Raw genomic sequence first — 25,710 nt, forward strand, 5'->3', positions numbered from 1 at the left:
ATGATCCGTGCTTCGGAAGGCACGTTAAGCCGTTGGTCCCGGATACTACTTACTGACGTAAGTAAGTAGTCGTTAAATGAGCCATGTCAGAGGCCTTTTGCGGCTCAATAGTAACACTGACACCAGGGTTGATGAGGTTGGTACTCCACCTCACAACCCACACGATAGAAGAAGAAGATAAATGCGAATAACTCTGCCTGTCTGTTATCTTTTCACGCTTAAACAGCTGCACCGATTCAGATGAAATTTACTATCGAGATGGGTTGAAACCTAGAAAAAAACAAAGTTTAGTTTTTTCCCAAGGGGATAAAAAGGGGATGGGAAACCGTACGATAACCGAAGCCCACGCGAACAAAGTTGGGGGCGGATATCTAGTATTCATATATAAAAGATCGATGCATGGCTGTGGCACGATGGGTGGTGAGGATGGTATCCCGACGTGCCGGCAGAGTAGAGGAATTATTGGTGATAAACGATAACAAAATAACGTATAAACTTCAACAGGAATATATAATAATATTGTCTATTAATAACACTTCACAAACAAATCCGGAATTAGAGAGCACGATCAGAGCTAGACAGTATAGGAATATATATATAGTTTATTAATAACACTTCACAAACTAATCTAGAATTAGAGGGCACGACCAGAGCTAAACAGTATATTAATATTTACGAGTATGTTCTTATGAAGGTCGGGGATGCAATGAGTGCAATGAGAAATGCGGAATGGAATGAGAATTTCGAAATTAAAAATGATTGACGGTCAGAACGAAAGGCCAGTATGTGCAGAGTTCGTACTCTGCTACATGGCTATAGGGGCATTTGGCGTAGACAGAGCAACGAAATAATCACGCCCATAATTCCTCCCTGAGCCAAGATAAAATTATATTTTAGCGGCAAGGATGTGCTACCGCCAAAGGATGTTTTTCGGGGTACCGAACTGAGAATAGTACCCCGCTAGCCACAAGTTGGTAGTGTGACTAGGGATCTACGATCCGACAGTGTTGTGTTGGACGTTGTATATATGCGTCTTGCTGTGTAAACTTCGATATCGCGTTTCACGACCGCTTGAAGACTGCATTATTGAATGTGGCGCCATCTGTTGCATGCGAGCGGAACTAGGTGGCCAACTAGTTGGGTCCGCCACAATATGATAAATCACGTTGTTAGAGAAGAGACATTCCCCAATCCCCCCTCCCCAACTATTATTTGCTAGGTATAAAAAATAATGTACAAACAAATATACCTCGTTATAATTACAGAGATCAATCGTCAGTCGGTCACTGGGATTGATTATGTCCTACATCTATTGTTTAGGTCGTCAATGTTATGAAAACACGTCTATTTGTTCATCTTTAAACATTCATTGTTATATTGGCCGAGCGCGTCTCCCTTCGGTGTAAAAATAAACGATACGTCTTTATATTTTGTCTTCTCATAGATATTTGTTTCTTACAAGAGCTATGAACGAGCTATGAATGACCTATGTTTTTACTTTGACAGCATGCCGCATTGACTTATTTGACAAATTGAAATAAATGACAATGGTATAGGGTTCGTAATCGAACATATTCATAAATATGTTCAATTACAGAATTCAGAAAGTTGATATTCTCATATAATTTGGTGAAATAGGCGTAAGGCATTATCAGCTCGGTGAGATGTGGGCTCGGTTAGAATATAGTTGTGAGCTTGTGAATTAAATATATTAAAATATACAATATACCTACTAGTGTTAGCTGAGCAGAAGTGTTATAGAAAGGTTTATAAACGAATAGAGGGAATAGTATTAAACGAGAATATAAGTAAGTAAATAAAAAAGTCTTAAAAATACATGAATATATCCTTAATAATAAATACGCTTCTAAAACCGAGCGTACCTTATACCTCTATTATGCTGTAAGTCACTTGTGCTTTCTCGAAAATGCTTCAAATAAGTGAATTAAGGAAAGTACTCCTACGATAATGGCCAAATTAAAAGAAAATAGATTTAATTTCCTCTCTCCTGTTTCTACACAACCGCCCCTGAGCATCCCTTCAGCGACAGATCTTTATCTCGTGAGATACCGGCGCCGCGACAAAAGTGGGCCCTTGGTAAAATTGTTTATTAACTTTTAAGTCAAATGCACATATAGGCGGTGTCACGGCAGGCAACTTGGTTGGAACTGGCGCGGCGCAGCGGATTTCTATGTTAACTCGAATATTACAACCAAAATCCTGCACCGAAACGCTTTCAGCACCATCTGTGTACATCAAACCTAAGTAATACTTTACACCATAAGAGTAAGTTCTTCTTAAGGTTTTTTTCTGATAGTAAGAGACGATGTGGCCGAAAATGAGTCATACTTCCTATCTAGAAAGTGCCTATTCACTCAAATCATACAAAATTATTCTAAAAATAGACATGAATTGTATTTATAGCCGAGAGTTGATTTTACGTACCTTACACACACTAAAAGCAATTGGCGGTAATTCAACTATGTATATCCATTAGTAATTATCAACGAACAACCATCACCGGGCTATGTGGCCTATAGAGGTATTTATCTGATAGCAACTTAATAAACCTCGAGCTATGCGACATAAACTTTACATAGTGGCCTCGATTCCTGAACAGAGAGAGAGAGAGAGAGAGAGAAAACGTTTATTCAAACAAACAGCACACAAAACAAAAACATAACATTGAAATAACACTTATAGGCTATAAACATTTACACAAAAGAAAAGAAATAAAATTAATAACAAAAGTGTTGTGTGAGATAGTGCGCATTTATTTGAAAAGGTAAAACGACTCAGCATATGTTTGCCCCAAAGGGAAGCAAACGCTGATTTTCAGTCGCACCTACATCATTCGACAAATCCCGGGGAAGCAGCTATAGATACAGTTAGATACATAGATATAATAATATGTTGGTTTGAATATGTAAAAATTTACTTAACGTACAAACTGGATAAACTAAATATATATAGCTAATTATGATACTTTATTTTATAATATGTCATACTTTTATAGATATGTATTATTTATTATATACTTATATAGTTATTCAACGAACAATGCATAACAACAAAATATATGTCTATATTTATTTATTTTTAAACATAGAAGTATGTAGGTAATTTTTTTTTTTTTTTTTTAATGCTAAAAACAGGCCAGATTCATTGTATAGTATAAATAAATAAAAAACTTCGAAAGAATAATAAGTTCATTAATGATATGTTTTTTTTATCATTGTAATTGTAACCCATTCCTGGAGTCCTAGGCCATCAGAGCAACATTTGCTTTTTGAGCAGAAAGACTTTTAATGTTTGTTTGAAACGAACAGAACCCATGGAAGGTTTACGAAGTGGTGGAGGAAGATCATTCCAGCATTTAGTGGCCTGATGGCGAAAACTCCCCTCGAATGCTCTTGTTTTGTGGAAAGGTGTTACAAGGAGGAAAGTATTTACGTACCTAGAGTTAAACCTGAAAGATTTCCATGTGATTTTATCAAATAGGTATGGAGGCTTTTTACTTTTTATCACAGACAGAACCAACGAGGCCAAGTGAAGATTTCTTCTAGATTCCATATTGAGTAGTCCCTTAGTATTTAGCCACGGCGTAATATGACTACGGGGGGGAACCTTGTAGCAGAATCTAATACATGCATTTTGTACTCGTTGTAGGGCGCGCTTCGAAGTAGACAAAAGACATGGACCGATAACTACGTCGCAATAGTTTAATTTTGATAAAATTAGTGATTCACATAACGTCAAACGTAGTTCTTCATTAAGGAAAGGACGAATTTTATATAATATTTTTAACCGAAACATACAATTCTTTACAACACTTAATACATGGTCTTCAAAACGTAATTTACTGTCCATAAGTACACCCAAATTTCGCGCCCTAGCAACACACTCTATGGGAGTACCGAGAACTTCTACTCTGGGATTCTGTTGAGTTGTTTTATCCACCTGATTTTTGGAACCTAAAATCATAAAATGAGACTTACTTGAATTAAGTAATAAAGCATTGTGAGCAGACCATTGACTTATACTATTAAGGTCTTCATTCAAATTGTTTAAAGCAGGAGATACGTCATGCGGGTCAACATGTATGTATACTTGTACATCATCTGCATAGATGTGATATTTGCAGTATTTGATGTGCTTAGTTATGTCGGCAGTATAAATAATAAAAAGAAGAGGGCCCAGTATAGATCCTTGGGGCACCCCTCTATTCAGAGGTTCTACTTGAGAGCGGACAGTCTTCCCGTTGCCTAAACGTATTTGAACTAATTGAAATCTATTGGTTAAGTAACTGGAGAACCAAGATATTGTTGTAGCTTCAAATCCGTAATAGGACATTTTGCTTATGAGCAGAGGAATACTAATTGAGTCAAAAGCTCGTGAGAAATCTAATAAGGTAAGCAGAGTAGCCTGCCCTATTTCTTGTGCTGCCAAAACATTGTCTATAACATCCAACAGTGCAGTGCTGGTGCCAAAACCCTTACGGAAACCAGATTGGTTACTAGGTAGGATGTTATTATCATCAACAAATTTTGACAGTTGCCAGAAGACAATTTTCTCAAGCACCTTAGAGAGAAAGGATAAGATGCTAATCGGTCTAAGGTCATTAAATTCGTTTGCATTACTATTCTTGGGGATCGGTGTAATGAGAGCAGTTTTCCATATGGATGGAAATGTCCCAGAAGTGATTGATTTGTTTATAATGGCAGTGATAAAAGGCAAAGTAAAAGGTAGTGTCATCAACACCATATCCATGTTAATATCATCGTAGCTCTGAGCATTAGACTGTATCGACAAAATAGCCTTAGTGACATCACTTTCATCCACCTCCCTCAAACAAAAGGTGGCTGCACCAAAAGTATGAGAATTAAAAAAAGTAAATTCTGTATCGGGGATATTTTCACAGTTGGGAAGTTGCAAAAAATGCTTATTTATCTCGTTGGGGTCAGAAAATTTCGCAGGAAGACTTTCCTTATTTGAGGAATCGGGCAATATATTCTTTTTAAGATTCTTCCACAGGCTCTTTGGATCTGCAGCATTACAATTGATAGACTGATTAAAAAAAGCACGTTTATCATTAAATAACATAATATCCATTTGTTTTTGCAACTGTTTATAATATAGTTTGTCACAGTCACAATGAGTGGAACGATATTTTTGTAATGCTTTGTTTTTCATATCCATAATTAAATTTGTGTTATCGGTCAGCCACGGGATTGGTTTATTTTTCAAGTAGACCACCTTTTTAGGAGCGTGGCGATCGAATATGTCTAGCACAAAAGTATTAAAAAGTATTAACATGTCGTCAACTGATTGAACATGACTCAGGGAGAACCAGTCATAAGTTTGCAAGTCTTTATCAAACACTTTAACGTCTATGTCCTTAATTGGCCTGTAAGTAATATATCTGGGCACGTATTTATCTTTCTTTATGTTCAGAGACGCAAAAACCATAGCGTGACCACGTAAACCAGAAGGGTAGCACAGCTCAACCTGCTTGTGTTCTATATCAGTACATATAACATCCACAAGAGTCGCGCTATGATCTGTAAAATGTGTGGGTTCCGTTACAATTTGGGTTAGATTCACGGCTTGTAAAAATGTATGGAACTTTTTAAACTTACTATCTGCAATGGTCAACTGATCAATGTTAAAATCACCCAATAAGATAATGTTATCGAAGTTCGCAAGAGTGGAGATTGTACACGATAAAACATCCAGAAGAGCATCGACAGTTAGCCATTCTGGCCGATATGCCGTGCCAATTGCTATTTTTCTACCATTAATATTTGTTCTGAGCCACCATTGCTCAATAGAAGAGTTATCGTGCTTAATAATCCTAGTATTAATACCTTGCCGAATGTAATAGGCTAAACCCCCACCACGGCCGTTACGCATGCTTTGGGGTCGAGGTACCATTTTAAAGATATAGGATGGAATAGCAGGTGCTAGTTTTTCACAGCCCGTTCTCAGCCAAGATTCGTTAATAGCGAGGATATCAGGTGAATATTGTTGAACTAAAGCAACAAACTCATCACCGCATGTATTCAGAGATTGCGCATTGTACAGACCGATTTTAAAATGTTTATGCTTCTTAGGTAACATCAATTGTCAAAAATAATACGGAGAACTTTAAGGAGAACCATGCAGAGAACCAATGCGCAATCCAATATACTAAACCTGCCTGGTTGAGGTGACACCTTTTGCGGATATAAGAAACAAATAATATTGTTAAATGTGTGTATGCCAATGGGAAATAATTTGATAGGTATAGTATGATATAGTATAGCATGCAATATAATAAATATAATAAAAGTTATACACTGAATAAAAAACAACAGATCCGTTTTGAAGTGTTGAACAGACAGACTAAAATAAAAGTTTGCGATACCTTTCAAACAAATAAATGCTGTATCTTTCACATTGAGTTTATAATAAACGTTGCATATCCAACTAAAAAATAAAATTAAATATGAAAATCTATTGAAAGTTTTGGGGTGGTTGGTTCAGTTGAGCGATATCTTCTTCTGAACCAATTCTATGAACCGGTCCATTATCAACTTTTCTCACGAGAATTTGACCATTTCTTATCCAAACATATTTGTAGCCATGTTCCCTTTTAGTAGCTCTTGCCAGTGCATAAAGCCGTCGATCATTTTTACTTAGATGTTCATTGATGTAGACAGAGCGTACCGGGCCCGCCACGCCTAAAGACTCAGTGGAGAGATGTCGGCGTACGCGCGCGGCTTTCAGTAGTTGGTCACGCGGCGCGCGGCGGGTGAAACGTACAACTATAGAACGAGGTTTGGAACCGGAAATATTTTCTTCATCAGAAGGGCGTCTACCGACGCGAGACACATGTACCAAGTCCTTCTCATCCATATCAACACTAAGCTTCATAGCGATCACACCCACTATGTGCTCGACATTTTCTCCTTTATGCTCAGGGACACCCATAATCTCAACATCATTTACAAATTCTCTTTTGTTACGATAGACCAATTCAGCTCGCAACTCTTTAACCTCCTTGCGCAATTGATGTACCTCATACTCGTATGTCTCGAGGTGTTGTATTTTATCCTTCACAGCAGATAGTTCCGTTTTGAAACTGGCGATCTCATCTTTACAGGATGCTACAGTTTCCGTAAGCGATTTCATGCTAGAATTAAGATCAATAAATGTCTTCTGAAACTGTTGTATAGTTTCAACCAATTGAGCATAATCCGCAACATAGCTTTCTCTTTTTTCCAACATAGATAAGTCGTGATCGTGAATAAAGGTGTCATTAGCCTGTGAATGAGCACGAGGACCCACATTGACGAATTGTGCAGAAGTGTAATTCGGAGACGAGTTGGTAGCATCATTGATTACCTCGTCGCAAGACATCACCGACACATCCAGCCCAGAAGGTAGGGGGGCATTTCGCGCTGGTTGCACTGGGGCAGCGCCGTCATCCCTTCTCCCGGTAGTCCGCGCTACCCGATATTTACAATCAAGGCATTTTGCTGTCTTTTTTAATTCTTGCAGATTATTTAGTAAGTCAGCTGACGCTATATTCATACATTGATAATGAAATGTATTCCTACACTCTGTGCAGGTTATTGACTCATTATCATAGATAATGGTATTACTGCAAGCCAAGCACTTCATTGTTATTGTACAACGCCGTAATTTGATATGTACACTAAGTTTGAGTTTGACGTAACTGCTCGTATAAAAGTGCCAGGCGTTAAGCTCGGTCGTCGCGCGTCGATCGTATGACTCAGCGTGCGCGTGAGAACCGGTCGAGTATTTCAACGCGGTGGCAGCGAGCCGTGTGGCGCAGCGGGCAAGTGTCGGCTTCGCACCGCGACAGCGCAGGTTCGAAACCCACGATTGGTGCAGTCAGAAAAACAGCAGGCACTCACCCGGCGCAAAGGCTGAAGCGAGAGGTCCGACACGGATCAATATGGCCGCGGAGCTAAATGGATCCCGCCGCAAGAAGAAACAGGAGGGGCCGACAAATCACAAAATCGACCAACTATAAAACAGGTTAAATTCAAACCAACAAGCAACACACGTCCACTCAACCCGAGATCTGACGAGCGAATGAACACAGAGCCTAATTTTATTTTAAGTTATAACTACCTGTCATTTTCTTATTTGTAGAAAAGGAAAGGGACGTATGATTGATAACTGTTCATTTTAAAATAAATGGATAACCCGGGTGAATAAAAAAGGCGTCTCGCTCATATGCAACCCTTGTTTGTTTGACGTGTGCTGTCCACTTAATTCTGTCGGGTTATTGGCCTATATAAAATTTTGGAAGGGTTTTTTAAACTGCCTAAAATTGACGTGTGTTGTTTCTTTCTTTTCTTTCTCGTTTTTGGCTGTCGGTTACGCGTCCCTTTCTTTATCATTGGATAAGAAAAAGACAGGTATAACTTAAAATTAGATGGTGTGTACAGGAATCAGTACCAATGTATCTACATTATATAATACTTTTTGTCGCGTTGTTACGTATACTCGGTCCGAAGTATACTCAAACCGTCGTCGTCCCAGAGGCCTTTGCTAGCACGGATAGAGAAGAATGCCTGTTATTCCAGACATAATTTACAACTTCACAGATTACTAGCTTCGAGTTTGTTATATCTTTGTTGTTTGCCAAGCTAACACCTCAGATTCTACTTAAAACCATGCTTCATAATTCCTGTCTAACTTTGTCCGTAAGTATTACTAGTTGCGTATCCTGGCTTCATTCAGTTTCGAGTAGAATTTTTCTACGAGTTTATTAACATCGTTATTTTTCAGCTTCTATTCTGTAGGTTAATTGAAACGTTGATAGATATACAGGGTAACATCACAAAAGTATAGAATTGAAAATATTAAAAAAAAATACTAAAAAGTAACCATGAATTTAGCGATGGAAAAATCCACTTGATATTAACTTAGAATCATGGTCTGAATCACCCCCCTCAATATTTCACGATGTCACTAATACCCTATATATAAGCCTTACTCACAAAATCTGGCGACACATCGGATGATGTCGCTCGACAAATGTCGCCAAGTAAAGAATAAAACAAGAGCAAGGGCAAAAGGGAAACCACTGCCCTATTTTTACCTAAAAAAGTAGCATGGAAAATGCTGCACCGACAAGAGCGTGGCTCTTAAAAGAATAATACTACGTATAGAACGGTAACTCTCCGCCCCCCACCAATTCATATCGGGCGCCGACCTCACCCCCTCTGGGTCTTACTTTGATACTAATGAGTAAAGAAGAGAGCACGCGGACTTGTCTCCCTCGCACTAAGGCGTCAGGCGGCATTAGGTAAGAATGAGAATTTTGTATGGTTTGTCGTCCCCCATCTCCTCCTCAGACGACGCCCTGAGCCGAGGTGGGCGCACCTACAGGCCTGTTGTCTTAAAACGCTGTACCGGGTGAGAGCCTTCAGCGCTCTCCATTTGTCCGGCCAAGTAGTTAATGCCACCTGCGGCAAATCTACCATAAGTCACGACAAAAAAAGTGGGTATCTTCTTCTTTCGTGTCGATGACAAGTCGAACAACGTAATTTCTAATTCATCAGCCCAATATGCTGTCACGGCAATAGCACGGGAGGAACCGCTCATTAAGTCCTCCCGCGTGCAGGTTTCAGGACACAGTGGACATGCGATTAGGTGGGGCATGGTCTGCGGAGAAACTCCACACCTACACTGAAGGTCCGTCCCATCGTCGGGGGTACGTCGCGGTTTAAGACTTCGTGAGTCAAAAAAGAATATCAAAAGAAAATGGAGGAAAATGTACCAACCATATTTTACGGCGTGTCACTTCTTTTGTCGTTTTAAACTGTGACCCACTGAAACCAGGTCAGAATAAAGTTTGGTCGTAAAACTCGGCATTTCTTTGCAAGTTTTTCAGGTCACAATCTTGAAATTGTTTCAACAGTAGTTCTGTTTTTAGTTGACGAAACTCAAAGTCACGACAGAGAGAAACAATAAAATAGATAAGTGTGAACTCGTCTTAATCAATCGCTGAGAATTTTATTTTTCGTCAAGACTCAGAAATAGGTAAGTATAAAATTTGATTAATTTAAAAAAAATTACATGTGAGGAAAGAGCTTCTATTTTTTAATGTAATCATCCCTCGGTAATCATCGTATATACTTTTTCTTGACGTGACTTATTGTAGGTTTGCCGCATATGGCATTAACTACTCGGCCGGAAGATCATATATACGAACAGTAACACATCAATTTAACATAACATTATACAAGATCACGATTTTATCCCAATTGGGGTAGTGTCAGTGGTACATCCATTGCAAGATTAGCTAAGTACCCACACCTCACCGAGCTTTTTGTTAAACCAACGAGATAAGTGGAAAACAAAAGAATACTAATTTCATTAAAAATAAAATATTTCATCATGTATCAGAATTTGAAATTAGAAGTTCATTTTTTGTTGTTTTTGCGTGAACGAATCATAAAAGGCCCTGCTGGCTATAAACACATTTGCTAAGGAATATAGGTAAAGGCACTGAATATATCTAGGTTAGTACCAATTTCCGAAGAAGTTTAGCCATTCTACAATTTAAAAGGTCGTGCAGCTTCTAATTATAATTATAAATTGTTAATTTCCTTGACGCCACGATAAACTTCACTAATCCACTTTGTATAATTGTACGAATAATTTCAAGTACTTAAGTGAGATGATGTACCTAATTAGATAATTATAGGTAAGTATTTATAACTAAATTTCAATAAAAAAGCCATTAAACTCTGGAACACGTGTTAGTTTGGCAAAAAATGGCCCGTTTTCCTAAAACCGTTTTTTTAAACTATACTTCTGTGCTTGGGGTTCCATAGAAAAAAAAAAAAAAAGAAAAAAAGAAAGATTTAAGTCGACTACTTCTACAACTGACTAATAGTTAGTGGAATTCCATGACACAGAAACTTCTTAGTTCATCTTGCGATGGATATACGATATGTATATACTTTGAAACCATGTCACATTAACTTTGTTAACAAATTAAACCGTAAGTCTTAATATGATAGCGCGACAGGGTTCTAAAGCGGGTACATGATATTGCTTATGACTGTACCTCTGACTAACTACCCGGATATACAATGTTTTAAGTTTTCGCGGTTATTATCATAATTAAAACACGTAATAACGGGTTCTTAACGCGTTAAAAATGGGGATATGAGATCATGGCACTTGCAACAGTGTCGAAATATCGGGAGTCTCATATCCCCATTTTAAACGCGGTAAGAACCCGTTTTAATTACCCGGATATAATCGTGAGTTTGTATGTATGTGGAATTGCGCGGTCTCTGCGTACGCCACCGGGAAATAGACTTGATCTTATGTAGTCTACAAATGACAGTTGGCTACTACTTACTGGCTGGTATAAGTAGGTAGACTTAGAAATTAATCCTAGAATTAGCTACAACACCCTGAATTGTATCGTTTACCGAGCGTTATATTAATTGCTAATTTCTTTGCCGCGATAAACAGTGTCTACCAGTTCACTAGTTCAGCAATTAAAAGGCGGGCGCGGCCGACGTTTAGACAGCCAGCTAGCTACACTGTAGCCTACACTACAACGATACGGGAAATTGCACTAAATTATTTTGTAGCCAGTTAAAATATATTGTAGTTGAAAGCTACTGCTTTCGGCTGGCGAAACCGGCAAACAGCGTTCAAATTAAAAAAAAATAATACTGCAATGGGAGCAGTGATAGTTTAATAACATCATCATGATCAGCCCATTAACGTCCCCACTGCTGGGGCACGGGCCTTCCCTATGGATGCATAGGGAGATCGGGCCTTAAACCATCACGCGGGCCCAGTGCGGATTGATGGTTATTAACGACTGCTAATGCAGCCGGGACCAACGGCTTAACGTGCCGTCCGAAGCACGGAGGAGCTCGAGACGAAAACTTTTTTTTTGTGGTCACCCATCCTATGACCGGCCTTTGCGAAAGTTGCTTAACTCCAACAATCGCAGACCGAGCGCGTTTACCGCTGCGCCACCGAGCTCCTCTAAACTAAGTTTAATAACATAATTAATCTAATAAATAAGATCACGCCTATTTCCCGTTGGGTTAGGCAGAGACCACGGAATTTCACTTACTACTAACACACCTTCGCCTCCTCCACTCTCATCAAAGACTTCATGCATGCTCGCCGATTTAGAGTATTTTTGACCAACACACGACATAAATAGCCTTTAATATACGCCCCACCGCTGGTCGCAGCCTCCCCCCCACCCTTTATCAATACAATACAATTACACTTTATTGCACCAAAACAAAAAGAAATAATTACAAAAAGCCTCTTAACTAAGTACATAGCAAATGGCGGCCTCCCACCCCATCAACCCGAGAGGGAATGGAGCATATTACACCACGCTGCTCCACTGCAGGATAGTGGAGGTGTTTGGTTCTATGCCTCCATGGTGTAGTGATTAGAGATGGGATGGGATGTGAGACTAAGTGAGACAGTAATTTTACATTTTTGTCTCGTTAATTTATCTACAAATTCTATGTACCTTATGTAATATCACCTTTCCAAAGCCAAAGCTTATCCCTACTTAGATCCAGTTTGCTCAGTTATTGCAATTATTAAGATAAATTGAATCTAAAATACCTAATACTTAGGTACATTCTAGGGATCAATTTCTAGACGCTAAACGATTATCTAGTCAAAGCCAGATGACCTAGACGGCTCAGACCTATTAGGGGGATTGTGTGTGGCTAAGACCAAATCATTAATTATTTGCAGATCGAACCTCGTTGTAGATATCAGTCCTTTGGGATCCAAGGCGTGTTGACGCGTGTCCATTGCGATGTAAATATTGGAGGTCTTTATTTTGGGTGCTTTAGTTTGACCCCAATATAATCTAACTCGTGCCAAATACTTCTGGATATCTTAGCAGTATCTCTCACCTACAGTACAGGGTGTTAGTGACATTGTAACGATTACTGACGGAAATGATTCAGACCATAATTTTGAGTTGATATCAAGTGGAATTTTCTGTCGGAAAGTTCTACTTCATGTCAACTCAGAATCATGGTCTGAATCATCTCTATAAGTTTTCATTACGATATTACTAACACTCTGTATAGGGAAGAATTTTGTTAGGTACTTTTTGTTGGGTACAATCGTTTAATTGATCAAATCAAATTAAATATACTTTATTGCACAGAACTAAATTTCAACAATCGGGTATAATTTGGCGGCCTTATTGTTCTAGGGAAATTTCTTTCAGGCAACCACATTGCATTGATCTGGTAGAGATTAAATATAGACGTCGATCGATCGATTGGTTCAGACCAATAGGGTGTTATCAGTAACACCCTAAGATGGATGGGTGATGGACATTTTTGCTTTATGTTGCAAGATGTCTTGAGAATATAAGTATGTGTAGGTATATAAAACAGACTTCCATATAAAAGCGTAGGCTTGGAAATAAACATGACGTGTAAATGATGGAGGTCTGCAAAACTCGATGAAATATTCACATTTTTCTGCACGAGGAGATTTTGTTCTATACACAGAAATATTTTTAATATTACAGACTTTTAGGGTTTACTTGTTTAGATTGAGCAAATGGTCTCGGTAAATATTTTTGATGAAATCATCGTCTCGATTGAATGGACTAATTGTATCTACAGTGAAAAAAAAAAACAAGGAGATTCTCTTTTAAAAATTATCTCAACTGAAACAAACACGATATTTAATAGCTGAATTACATTTTGCGTGGGTTTATGTTGAGTCGAATCTAGATAGAAGAGTCTGAAGGGGAAGGACTAGGTCAACTATCTTAATCAAATTGACGACTGCTTATAAAAACATCAGGTGAAGAGTATCCTAAACCAAAGAGAAATGTTGAAAACTTTTATAAGACTGAAAGAATGAAACCTTAGAAAACCTTACGATCTATTCTGAACCAGCGTGCTTGTATGAAACGATCGATGAATGCGTAGTGGGTAACACTGTTATTCAATATTGTTAATGTTCCATTAGTTAAGTAAATACATAATTAAATTTTAGTTTAAGTATATTGTTAGTAATTTTACAGCGGTATGTGCATCAAGACAAACCTCTTTGGGGGTTTAATGATGTGCTATATTGTTTTTAGTTTATAAGTTTGTATACCTTTAAAATAAATAAAAAAAAAGAATGAGGAAGAAGCAAAAGAGGTATATCAGGATTGAAACAAATGGAATCACTTAGTCTCTGTTTACACCGGTGGAAAATAGTCGAGAGTTTATGATTTATGCGTTGTCATACCGCAGAGTACTTAACATCGTACGCATACGGAGGCACATCTCGAAGCATGCAGGAATTTATAAAGTAATCAAATTACTCTGTGGCATGAAAACGCGATAAATCGCACCTTCTGAACAAGGTCTAAGAAAAAACAAGTGTCAAACCAAATAGTATCCTTAAGACCAACAATCCGATGAGCCCTAGTCCAATCAACAAATATTGTTCCCGATTCCGGCGCACACTGGGCCACTCACCTGGCTACGAACAGAATCAATCGAGGGAGAAAACCTCGATAATATAATGGAATTGAATTATCACGAGATGAAGACGAGACGAGCCACGGAGCAGGGGTGACACCGTATGACAAAATTCTTTATTCAAAAATATTTTCACTCAAGAGCAATTGATTAGCCTGTAATGCCCTATAACCAAACTAGGGATCACATAGTGATCACATGATTTTCGTGATGTGTCCCCACCGGGATTTGGACCCGGGACCTCCGGATCGTGAGTCCAATGCTCAAAACACTGGACCACGGAGGCCGTGTCATCAATGACCGTAAGTAAGTAAAGAAAGTAAGTAAAGTAAAGTAAGTAAGTAAAGTAAGTATGTAAAGTAAGTAAGTAAAGTATGTAAAGTAAGCAAGTAATGACAAACGACAACACTAGTGTATTTATCATGTTCGTCTTAAGTTGGCACTACGATTATGTTTATAGGGATAAACGCTTCCAAATACAAACAGGAATATTCAAGAAAGTAACAAGCCGTCAGCCCTAACTACAAGAAACAGAAAGGCGCTCGATCCCGCCGGAAAGAGGCAGTAATTCGATTGTATTCGGTAACAATTGGGGATGCGGTATAGAGTAGGGATGTTTGTCTACCCCCCCTCTTTACTTCTCTTCTCAATTTCCCCGTAACACAATAACGAAAATTGTTATAGAACTTGACTTCGCAACAGGTATATTGGCAGAGATAATAAAAAAGGAAATAAACAATAATTTTATCTTATATGCGGATTGATAACAATCTCTTTACGACGTCGACAGTGAAGATTAATATTATAACAATAAATCGCAGACTCCACCTATGCGGAGATGGTGTTGATCTTAGCTGTATTACCATAAAAAAGGTTGCATTGAAGGGATTGCTACTTAGCAATAAAGCCGCCTATTGTACTCCTTGCTTCCGTGTATTTTATTTCCTAAGTTATTTACATAATATATACTTGTAATAATAAGAAAGAAATGGTACCTTTTATTAGAAATTCCACTTGATATCAACTCAGAATCATGGTCTGAATCATCCCCCTCAGTATTTGTTACGCTGTCACTAACACCCATACGTACTTGTATGGCTACTTGTATGTAATTGCACTGGGTATAAGTGACATCGTAACGAATACCGAGGGGTATGTTTCAGTATATTCTTCTGAAGAAAAAATCCACTTGATATTCCCCTTCAATATTTGTAACAACTTCAATAATCGTTACAATGTCACTAACACCCTGTATTAATATACATTAACATAACACCATGTATAGTTGTTGAAGTTAAACACGAACATATTGTGGATGCCGTGTTGGGCTAACTAGACTCAATTTACACAGACTATGTTGTTCACTCTATAGTATTGTTGGAGTAAACTCGTGGCATTGAGAATAATTTGTCTGAATTTAGATTATTGTCTGTGTTACACTGTGGTCCTGTGTGGTACCGGCTTGCTTCTCATTTGCGAAGCGCCGGTTCCAACCTTAGAACCGGACTTGCACCAATTACTTCTTAATTTATCGTAAGTGCAATATTCACTTACACGTGTAGCTCGACTCTGGAGGAACGCACTGTTTTACGTAGTACCTATATTGTTGTTATATTAGCGAATGAATAAATAACCCGGGCAAACCAAATAGGTATCTCGTTGATATGCAAGCCGTTTGACGTGTGATGTCAACTTAATTCTGTTGGGTTGGGCCAATGTAAAATTTTTAGATGGTTGTTTTAGATTTGTGCGTAAAATTTACGTGAGTTCCATAAATTTTATCCCTGTGGATTCCTTCTCGGCGGATAAGAAAATTTAGGTACATTTAAAAATGAAATGAGATGATGTCTACAGGAATTGGCTAGGTACTTGATAGTTGTAACAATAAAATACGAAATATGTCGGATGTGGTAGTTTATTATTTAATGTTAGTTAAAAATTATCCAAATGTTGGTTTATTAAGATCATTTAAAAAAATATATTTTTACAAGATAAGAATGTATTTTTTTTATCTGTGTATATTAAGACCCGAAACACGGGCGGCCATGATTGAGCTTCGTGTAACGTCACATTCTCACGAAATAAAAAGCTATCTGTCAGGTCGTGACCCGTAGTTTGACAGTTTCTTTGTTTATTAAAATGTGACATCCCTGGGCAAACTGTCACAAAACCAACCGTTTTCGCGAGAAATTTTAAATTACTTAATGAAAAAGCTTTTTCGAGTAAATAAAATATTTTAAGAGGTTTGTAATATTTAAAATACTTATCCGAAACCTGTCATTTAGCCAATTAGCAACAGTATAATATATGTATAATGATGATGATGATATCTACGACCGATTTCGGCCATGGCGACCACTTCGACTAACGGAATAATAGTTATACACGTGTGTTAATGACCTGAGGATAATGTGGTAGGTATACATTGAGGTAAGAGATTCATGTGGTAAAATTTTTTAGGAAAAGCTTTCCTAAATTGGTAATGTTTCGTCATTTCGTATGTATACCTATATACTATTTTATAATAACTATTCATAATCCTTAAATAACATTACGGCTATTTAAAATAAGCCGTGGCATTTGACCTAAACAGTTAACATAAAACAAAAAATCTGTAGGTACATAGGAATTACACATTAAATGGCAATTTATAGGCATACAGATATATAGCATGAGAATAATAAATAAACGCACAGACATAAAATATACCGACGAATATACGTATAACTATTTTAAGACGGTTAATCAGGATAAAAACTGCTTTCTCTCATCGGGTGTCACTGCCGTTGAGTGTACTTAAATGTTGACAGTTTCTCCACACTCGACAGTGCTGCCGCCTACATTTGAGCTTCTAGTTTTCATCCTCATTTACTTCGCACGACTTAAAACGCTTTTACATACATACATAAACTGCCTATATACGTCCCACTGCTGGGCACATGCCTCACCTCAATCAACCGGAGGGGGTATGGAGCATACTCCACCACGCTGCTCAAACGCTTTTAAGCACAATGAAACTTCGTCATAATAGATTTAAAAATCCTCACATCAGTAATGACGGACTTTCTAGACTACGATCCGCAGACAAAATATAGATGGCGTTGTACAGACTTAACGGGATAATTACCTATCTTCTCGTTGCTCGGGTACAGTCATGAGCAATATAATGTACCCACGTTAGGACTCTGTCGCACTAACATATTTGACATTTAGTGAGACTTACAGTCAATTTGTTCAATTTGTCAAAAAAGTTAATATGACATGGTACCAAAGTGTATACATATTAATGCTCGTGATCGAACATAAATATGCGGAATCGTGAGCGTTCTGTTTTTTTTTTGTAATGCAATTCTTTAAGTTCAAGTTTTTATGCACTTGTTCGCACCTAAATCATCAGCATCACCTTGCATCTCCCTAGTGTTAACCCTTCTTTCATCGGGATCCGCCCACCTAACCTGAAGTTCTGACAAGTCCGGATTTTCACAGAAGACCTTCCCGAAGGGGAAAACGAGCTCTCAATTATAGATTAGGTCACATACCTCGGGTATGTAGGTTTCCTCACAATGTTTTCCTTAACTGCTGAGAACATTTAAGAACCAAGCAAGAAATCGATAACAATTTCATACAAGGTCATTCATTGGTCTAGGCCCGTACTGGATTTGAATCTACTACCTCGCAATCGTAGTAGGACGTTCTTCCAACTAGGCTACCACGGCTTTGTTAGTACATATATAAACAAAAAAAAAAAAATCCGCTCGTTGCGAAACATTGTGCGTGCATTGAGCTCATCACCTATCACGTTGGTCTAACGGAAAGCTCAGTGAGGCCCACGCTTTTCTTCATCTTGCGATTTACCTCTGACCACCCCAGTAGGTATATAGACGTGAGCTTATGTTATGTGTATTGAGCTTAACCGATTATAAAACTGTAGCCTTATTTATCGCTTATCCTGACCTTGTGCGCATACGGTAGTGAATTTGGTTTCGATACGTCTTTTATTATTCTCATGCATTATGGATAAATGAAGGTTAGTACAAACATCAAAAGCAGATGATATTATATCGCATACATACATACGACCAGCTATAAAAACGTTCATTCGTTGATTTCTTTCCTTTACATTTTCGATAGGCACATTTTGACCAAAATCTCTTACCTGAGTAAAGCAAAGACACTACTTTTGTTTTGTATACATTGTGCTCTGTTACAACACGGCAAGAATCTGCTTAAATAATGTTTGTACATACTCTAAAGCCACGTCTCATACACTTCGATAAAATAAACCTCACGCAACAATCGAATTTTAAAGGTTTCATGAAATGAAACAAATTTTGTTTCTTTAATGTGCTATCCGTGCAAATTTTACTATTTAACCCGTTGATAGCATGATGGATATGCTAACTTGACAATAGACTGTCTTAAATCGTCAATGACTTTATGGTGCGCGTCCGCTGTAGAGGAATCAGGAGCCATCGGTATTGCTATGAGTTGCCGTATCAACATTAGGAATCGCAGTTTTCTACATAATGAATAAAATCGACATAAAGGCAGAAAACCTAAAGCTCCGTCCGCTCCGGTTCCGTATAACAGGACGCGCAGTTTTAGAGTTAATCAAATCGAAATGTACGCAACAGGACTATAAGTTAAACATAAAACGCACTTACCCCACTCAATGTTTTGATATTGTGCAAAGCATCTTGCGCTTTCAACGCCGCTTTGCGCGTGAAAAACGTCACAAAACAGCACCCTGTAACAAAGCGCACACTGTACATGACATGACATTCACAAAACGTACACTGGGTCTGGGCACTACTCATATTGTTACTTGGGTATGGGCATAGCGAGAAGAAAACAGTTAGGTATATTAACAAAAGCATTTGCTTCTAATCCGTATTACAACATAAATTTGCGAGGTACGATAAAATCTATGAAGTCAGGCGTTCGTATGGCATTCGTTTGCGTTTAGTTGCTTGCGTAGCAGGCGCTTTTCCGTAGTCGATCTACCTATTGCTTAAACTACCTTATTTTTGTTGCTATGTTACAATCAACGTCCGAAGTTCGAATCATCAACATTTTTTTTGAAATAAACTACACAAAAATCTTTAAAACGAATCCTCTTTTCAAACGAACAATGAATTTTGCGTCAATGCCTGTTTCGTCACATACGTCACACATGAAATCGGACCACACTGTGGTAAATAAAAATCAAATCTGCGTCACAATCGGACAATATGGCGGACTGACATTCACGTACCTATTGCCGCCAAAAAGTGACAGCTAGCAAAGCGGCGTGGACATATCCGAGCGTTTAATTCGTCTATCTTTTAGTTTTTTATAGTAGATATGGTTATAAAAGGTAATATACGTACATAAATATTTAAATAGTTAGTTTTCTTGCGTACCGACAACGTGGCTTTTAAACAAAAGAACTTCTGGATAGTCATAAGATATTCTTGCACGACTCCAAGATATTTCTGTCGAACTAAACAATTTTAACACTTTTGGGATACAGACCACAAGTCATTGACCTTTCAATCATGCATGACACTTGAAACCGAGACTTCGCTTAAACACGTTCTGTTTTTGAATGTGGTAAAATACGCACATCTAACAGTTCGTAGGTCCATACAATTTTATAACCTTTTAATATGTCAGATAAGTCAAAATTATGTATTTCACTGAGACAAAGATAAAATTATACTTAACATTCTAACCTAGAAGAGAAGAAGTAGAAGACAGTCTTATGTGATCAAAAATCAGTCTCATTTTTTACCTATTTATGAATTTTAATTATGAATGAAGTAACAATGAGAGAACTTGTGACTGATTGATTACGTTACTCGGCACGTACTCGTATTTCCATACTTTTTTTTTTTCATGTTGATTAACTTGTCGGATAACCCTACATATCTTACAATCAGAGACACTAGACGGTATGAACTTTGACTCTATAGTCGACAGTCTGTTCTTGCGAGTTATTGACACTCGTCTCAAAGTCTCGAGTGACAATAAAGTCCAGGCGTCAGGGATATGACAAATATTCAACCATCGTCATGTCTGAAGGACTTCAGTCCTCAGAAAAGGGAGGGATTATTTTCGTTTTATTGTGAGGATTTAAATCAAGGGATCCTGTTGAAAAGTGTGCAGTATTCGCGCTTAGTAGTAGAATTTGTCTATGATAGACAAGGATGAAGAATGCTTCGCCGTCAAGAGCGTGGCTCTTAAATTAGCGATGTGTGATGAGTAGACTATATTCGTTAATACCTATATATATTTATGTTTATTGTTAAATATATATCGTAATTTACGTAGATATACATTTTATTTTTTTCTATGTTGTTTGTTTTCTATCTTTGCTTAAGATTTGCAACTTAAATATTACTTAGTTAAGCACCCAACAGGGCACCCTCAGGCCTGTTGCGTGAACTTTGTTCCGGGTGAGAGCCCTTAGCGCTCCCCATATGTCCGGCTAAGTAGTTAATGGCATTTGCGGCAAAACTACAATAAGGCACGATAAAAAAACGTGTAGTGATTTGACTTCGTCGAACGTCCCCGGATTCCCCGGCTATAAGATTTATTACGAGTACCAAGCTCACGCATGCAACTACGTGCGCGCAACCAGCTAAAGCTAAATGGCCACGCTATCCTAAGCCGCTAATGACTGCTCACAACACAAAATCGATCCACATTTCCACCGAACTATTATCTCATTGACACCTTCGAGCGGTATGGCAACTAGGAACTGTAATAATTGCTTGTGCGTAACATTGTCGCTCAATAATGTTTGCAGTTTGTCGCGAAGGCACGTTAAGCCGTTGGTCCCGGTTATTACTTACTGATGTAAGCACGTAGTCGTTATATGAGTCATGTCAGGGGCCTATGGCGGCTCAATAATAACACTGACACCAGGGTTTGATGGGGTTGCTAATCTATCTCACAACCCACACGATAGAAGAAGTTTGTCGCGACATTAGAAGCACAGGAGGCGCGATACGACAAGTATCGCTTCGAAGTTTATCGACGTAGATAGAAAGCGCTGAACGTCTATTGGCTAAACCCTTATTGCTTGTCGCGTTGCACTTACTGCGATTGCTGGTAATAACCTAATATTTTATATTATATACATTTTACTATATACCTACCTACGTATTACTACTTCTATCGTGTGGGTTTAGAAATCAATAACCCGTCCTCTTCAACCCTGGTGTCAGGGTTGGGCGCCATAGCCCTTTGACATGCCTCATGTAACGACTATACCTTCCTTGACGTGCTTTCCGAAGCACGGATCATCTTACGTCCCAACAACCGGGGTTATTAGCCTGCAATACCTTAACGAAACAAGGGATCACAAAGTGTTTTTTTGTGATATGACCTCACAAGGACTCGAACCGAGGACCTCCGGATTGCGAGCCCAATTCTCAACCACTGGACCACAGAGGCCGTCACACTCCAGACCTCTATAATTACTTTAAGGCGAATGTGATATCACATAATATATACTATAATAAAACACGGACGACCTCAAAAAGGTGCATATCATTTGAAGAATTTTATCAAAGAAAATGATGTCGTTGGTTCGTAGTATTGGTATTATAATGGATTAAATACGCGTGGCGGCCGACGCGGTACCAACACAGGTTCCATTTAAAATAATGTCTACAATAGCGTTCTTTGCTATACCGTGAAATATTCTAAAGTCAGCATTCGAACCTGCCACACTTATCGAATTTATTCCCCACGCTATTATGCTAAACATAGTAGCTGGAACGCTATTTCATTTTGACAGGTTGGCACGCCAACCGATCGCGAGCGACGGTGAGCGGACGTTTCAAATTTGTGAATACAAGTCTCTTCACCAGGAAAATGCTTGCAGATATCCAAGGAAACTCAGTAATGGTAAGCGAGCATCCTCACGGCGCGATTAAATTCGTGCGATATTGAAACAAAAGACGGTTTCAGTATAAAGAGTAGGTGCCTACCTAAATCTTAGAGAAATTAAAGACGGGAGTTGCCAAAGGTCAGCTTTACACTACATTTTTCTGCCACTTTTTGGGGAGGTGAGGTATACATATACAACACACATCTACTCACTGCTTTATAAATGCAGACCTAAAGAAAACCGTCACATGAATAACAAAAGACGAACGAACGAACAAACGTACATCGGGAGAAGAGAACGCATGCGCTTGGCAACTCCCGTTTATAATTTATCAGAGACTTAAATATACTTTTTACAAATTGACAAAACGTAGCATTTGTATGAGTTACGAGACGTCGGAAAAAGTGGTCAAATTTGTTCTCAACGGTTGCAGAGGCGGAGATGGGTGCCATCGGTACCGCAATGCAGGACGGAAGGGGCAAGTCGCAGGGACTGTAACCTGGAACTTGATATAGCAGCAGTATCTGATAGTACCTACTATTCAGAGGCAGAGGACAGCAGTCCTAGTACGGCTTTGAACTAGATTACTCTGGCGCTATCCCAGTTGCGGCAGACAGACTACTGCGGGGCGGAAGGCAAGAGGGAAACCACTACCCTATTTTTCCCTAAAAAAATAGCATGGAGAATGCTATACCGACAAGAGCGTGACTCTTAAATTAGTGATGATAGTGATGTCAAATTTGTGACATGTGGTCTAATATAAGTAACCATACTAAAATGGCATATCCGTGAGATATATATCCGATATAGCCGTGGCGTGAGAAGGTCCCTAATGGATACGTTGAAGCGCATAAACGATCAATGCCCAACTTGGGCCGTTTTTCAATTGTTTTTCTTTCTAGCGCCAACTTTGGACAGATGGGGAAAGTTTCCGAACGTTTTTGTTAAGAAGACAATTGGATGAATTTGTCTATTAGGTGCCTTTGCTAAGGTCATTGACTGAGTGAATTTAAATAAACTTTTTTATGATGACGATTACTTCTTCTATCTGTGTGGGTTGTGAGGTGGCTCTTTTGAACTAGACTCTTTTATGTCACCATTTATCCTAACTGATGTTACAAATGCGAAAATGACTTTTTTGTTTTGCGTTTACGCCTTAATTCTTCTTTATATCGTGTGGGTTGTGAGATGGAGTACCAACCTCATCAACCCTGATGTCTGGGTTACTATTGAGCCGCCAAAGGCCCTGACATGGCTCATATAACGACTACTTAATTACATCAGTGAGTAGTAACCGGGACCAACGGATTAACGTGCCTGTCGAAGCACGGATCATCTTACTTTCGGACAATCTGGTGATCAGCCAGTAATGTCCTAACCAAACTAGGGACTATAAAATATTTTTTTGTGATATGTCCCCACCGGGAATCGAACCCGGGACCTCCGGATCACAGAGGGCGTTGAAAAATATAATATAGAGTAGAAAGATATTGACAGGTGTGGAATACTGACAAGATAAAGAAAGGTTGTTAGTATTGGCTTTTGTTTTATTTTGAAGAGATATCGGAGTCGTTATATAGATATTGTAAAGGTCAAATAAATCTCAATAATGCTAGCATGAAATGTGAATCGATAATCGTGTTGTTAAGCAAACTGCACATCAGGTAATTCATGTTAACATAAATAACATACATCAACAGGACGGTCATACAATATGGAGGGGCTCCAAAAGTAGCGTACCGCGATACACGAAATTATATGCACAATACAGTCACATGATCGTAGTTTAACACATTCCGGGACAGAGCGTCAAAAGGCGAAAGGCTAAATTCACTCTGACACAATTTTTTCTATACATTTTTTCCTCCATATATTTTTCTATGGGTATATCATAATACGGCACTTATACGTCATGCTACCGTATTTTGCATTGTGATTGCGTTTTTTAACGGTGTTGCGTGGCATATAATTAAGCTCAAACCCTATCGTAGAAAGATCAAATGCGAATACCTATTCTTGTCTCTTGACACTCTGTTTAGGGACGTGTTAAATCCCGAGTAGAGCATTGTTATGTAAGGACCATCATTAAATTTGGGCGTTACTTCGTCAACCTTTAGTACAGTGAAAACCCACAGCCAGCGTGGTGGAATATGCTCCATATCTGACCGATAAAGGGAATGTTTACACTTCTTATTATTCTATTATATTTCTGTTACGCCTACGGCTGGTGTTAGTATTAAACCAACATTATATTTCACACTGCTGTTTCGATTTGAATCTTTAAAAAAGATATATATATATATGAACATAAAGAGAAAGACTATGCCGACAAAAGACGACATGCGATGATGCGACACAAAACCAAAATAGGTAGATGTCGAAGATAGGAGTTGCTTGAATTAGGTACGAGCCAATTATCCTGCTGAAAAATGGAAACCTTGAACTACTGAACTATTTTTTAATGAAGAGTGCTACATCGACAAGAGCGTGGTTCTTAAATTAATTATACACCGCCCTGTACATAATCCCGCTCTCCACTCGCTTAGAAGCCACAACCTGCGTTTATACAACGTTCGCCGCTTACACGCGTGTACGCAACGTTTCGCCGTAACAAGAACAAAAGGACTCATTTTTGCATGAAAACTGACAAAAGGAGCTTTTTCAGACAAAAGACGTTTAACAAAGCAAACAAAAATGTCAACATGGAACGAAACGTACGGACCCTTTGTTGGTATGCAAAACAATACCAAGCCAGGTTCAGTTAAAAACTGGAGATATAACATTTTAATCAAAGTGAGTTAAGTTTTTCAACAGATAGTCTAGTTTTGGATTCAAAGCTTTTCATGAGAACAAAAGACCGTTTTTGTATTTTATGTTCTACCTTTGCCGTTTCCATTTATTTTTTTACCTTTTTATGCACATCAAAGTTTTTTTTTGTAACGAGTGATTTCAAGCAATTTTAAGAATTGAAAATTCTACAACTTAACATGAAGATTAAGTTTCATAAAAGCTCATGTCAAGGTCAAAACGTGCATTCTATAATTTAACACTAACTGTATTTGCACAAAAAAATAAATTTGATTTCTTTTGTCTTATCTGGTCTAAAGTTGACAAGTTAATAGAGACTGTTCTATCAAAATACAACCACTAAAAACTAATAATAAGTAACCTTTCTTTTATAATTCAGTGTCATGTTAGTTCAGTACCTAATACGTTTTCTATGTTTCCCAAGACATACGAACAAGATACGTCTAATCGCGATCTCTATACCGCGCTTTATGTAGATGAGCGACAAGGTATGCC

At 38.3% G+C, this 25,710-nt stretch overlaps 1 protein-coding gene across 11 annotated transcripts in view; it reads right to left on the minus strand.

The window, feature by feature from the left end:
* LOC126368411 (CUGBP Elav-like family member 1) overlaps positions 1 to 25,710 on the minus strand; it is a 506,900-nt gene that overhangs the window by 152,328 nt on the left and 328,862 nt on the right. For all 11 annotated transcript variants that reach the window (XM_050012398.1, XM_050012394.1, XM_050012397.1 and 8 more), the window contains one exon: positions 19,193 to 19,275. In XM_050012398.1, the coding sequence (XP_049868355.1) occupies positions 19,193 to 19,275 (83 nt within the window). The remainder of the gene's footprint in view (positions 1 to 19,192; positions 19,276 to 25,710) is intronic.

This window comes from Pectinophora gossypiella, chromosome 7, assembly GCF_024362695.1.
Source record: "Pectinophora gossypiella chromosome 7, ilPecGoss1.1, whole genome shotgun sequence".
NCBI lineage: Eukaryota > Metazoa > Arthropoda > Insecta > Lepidoptera > Gelechiidae > Pectinophora > Pectinophora gossypiella.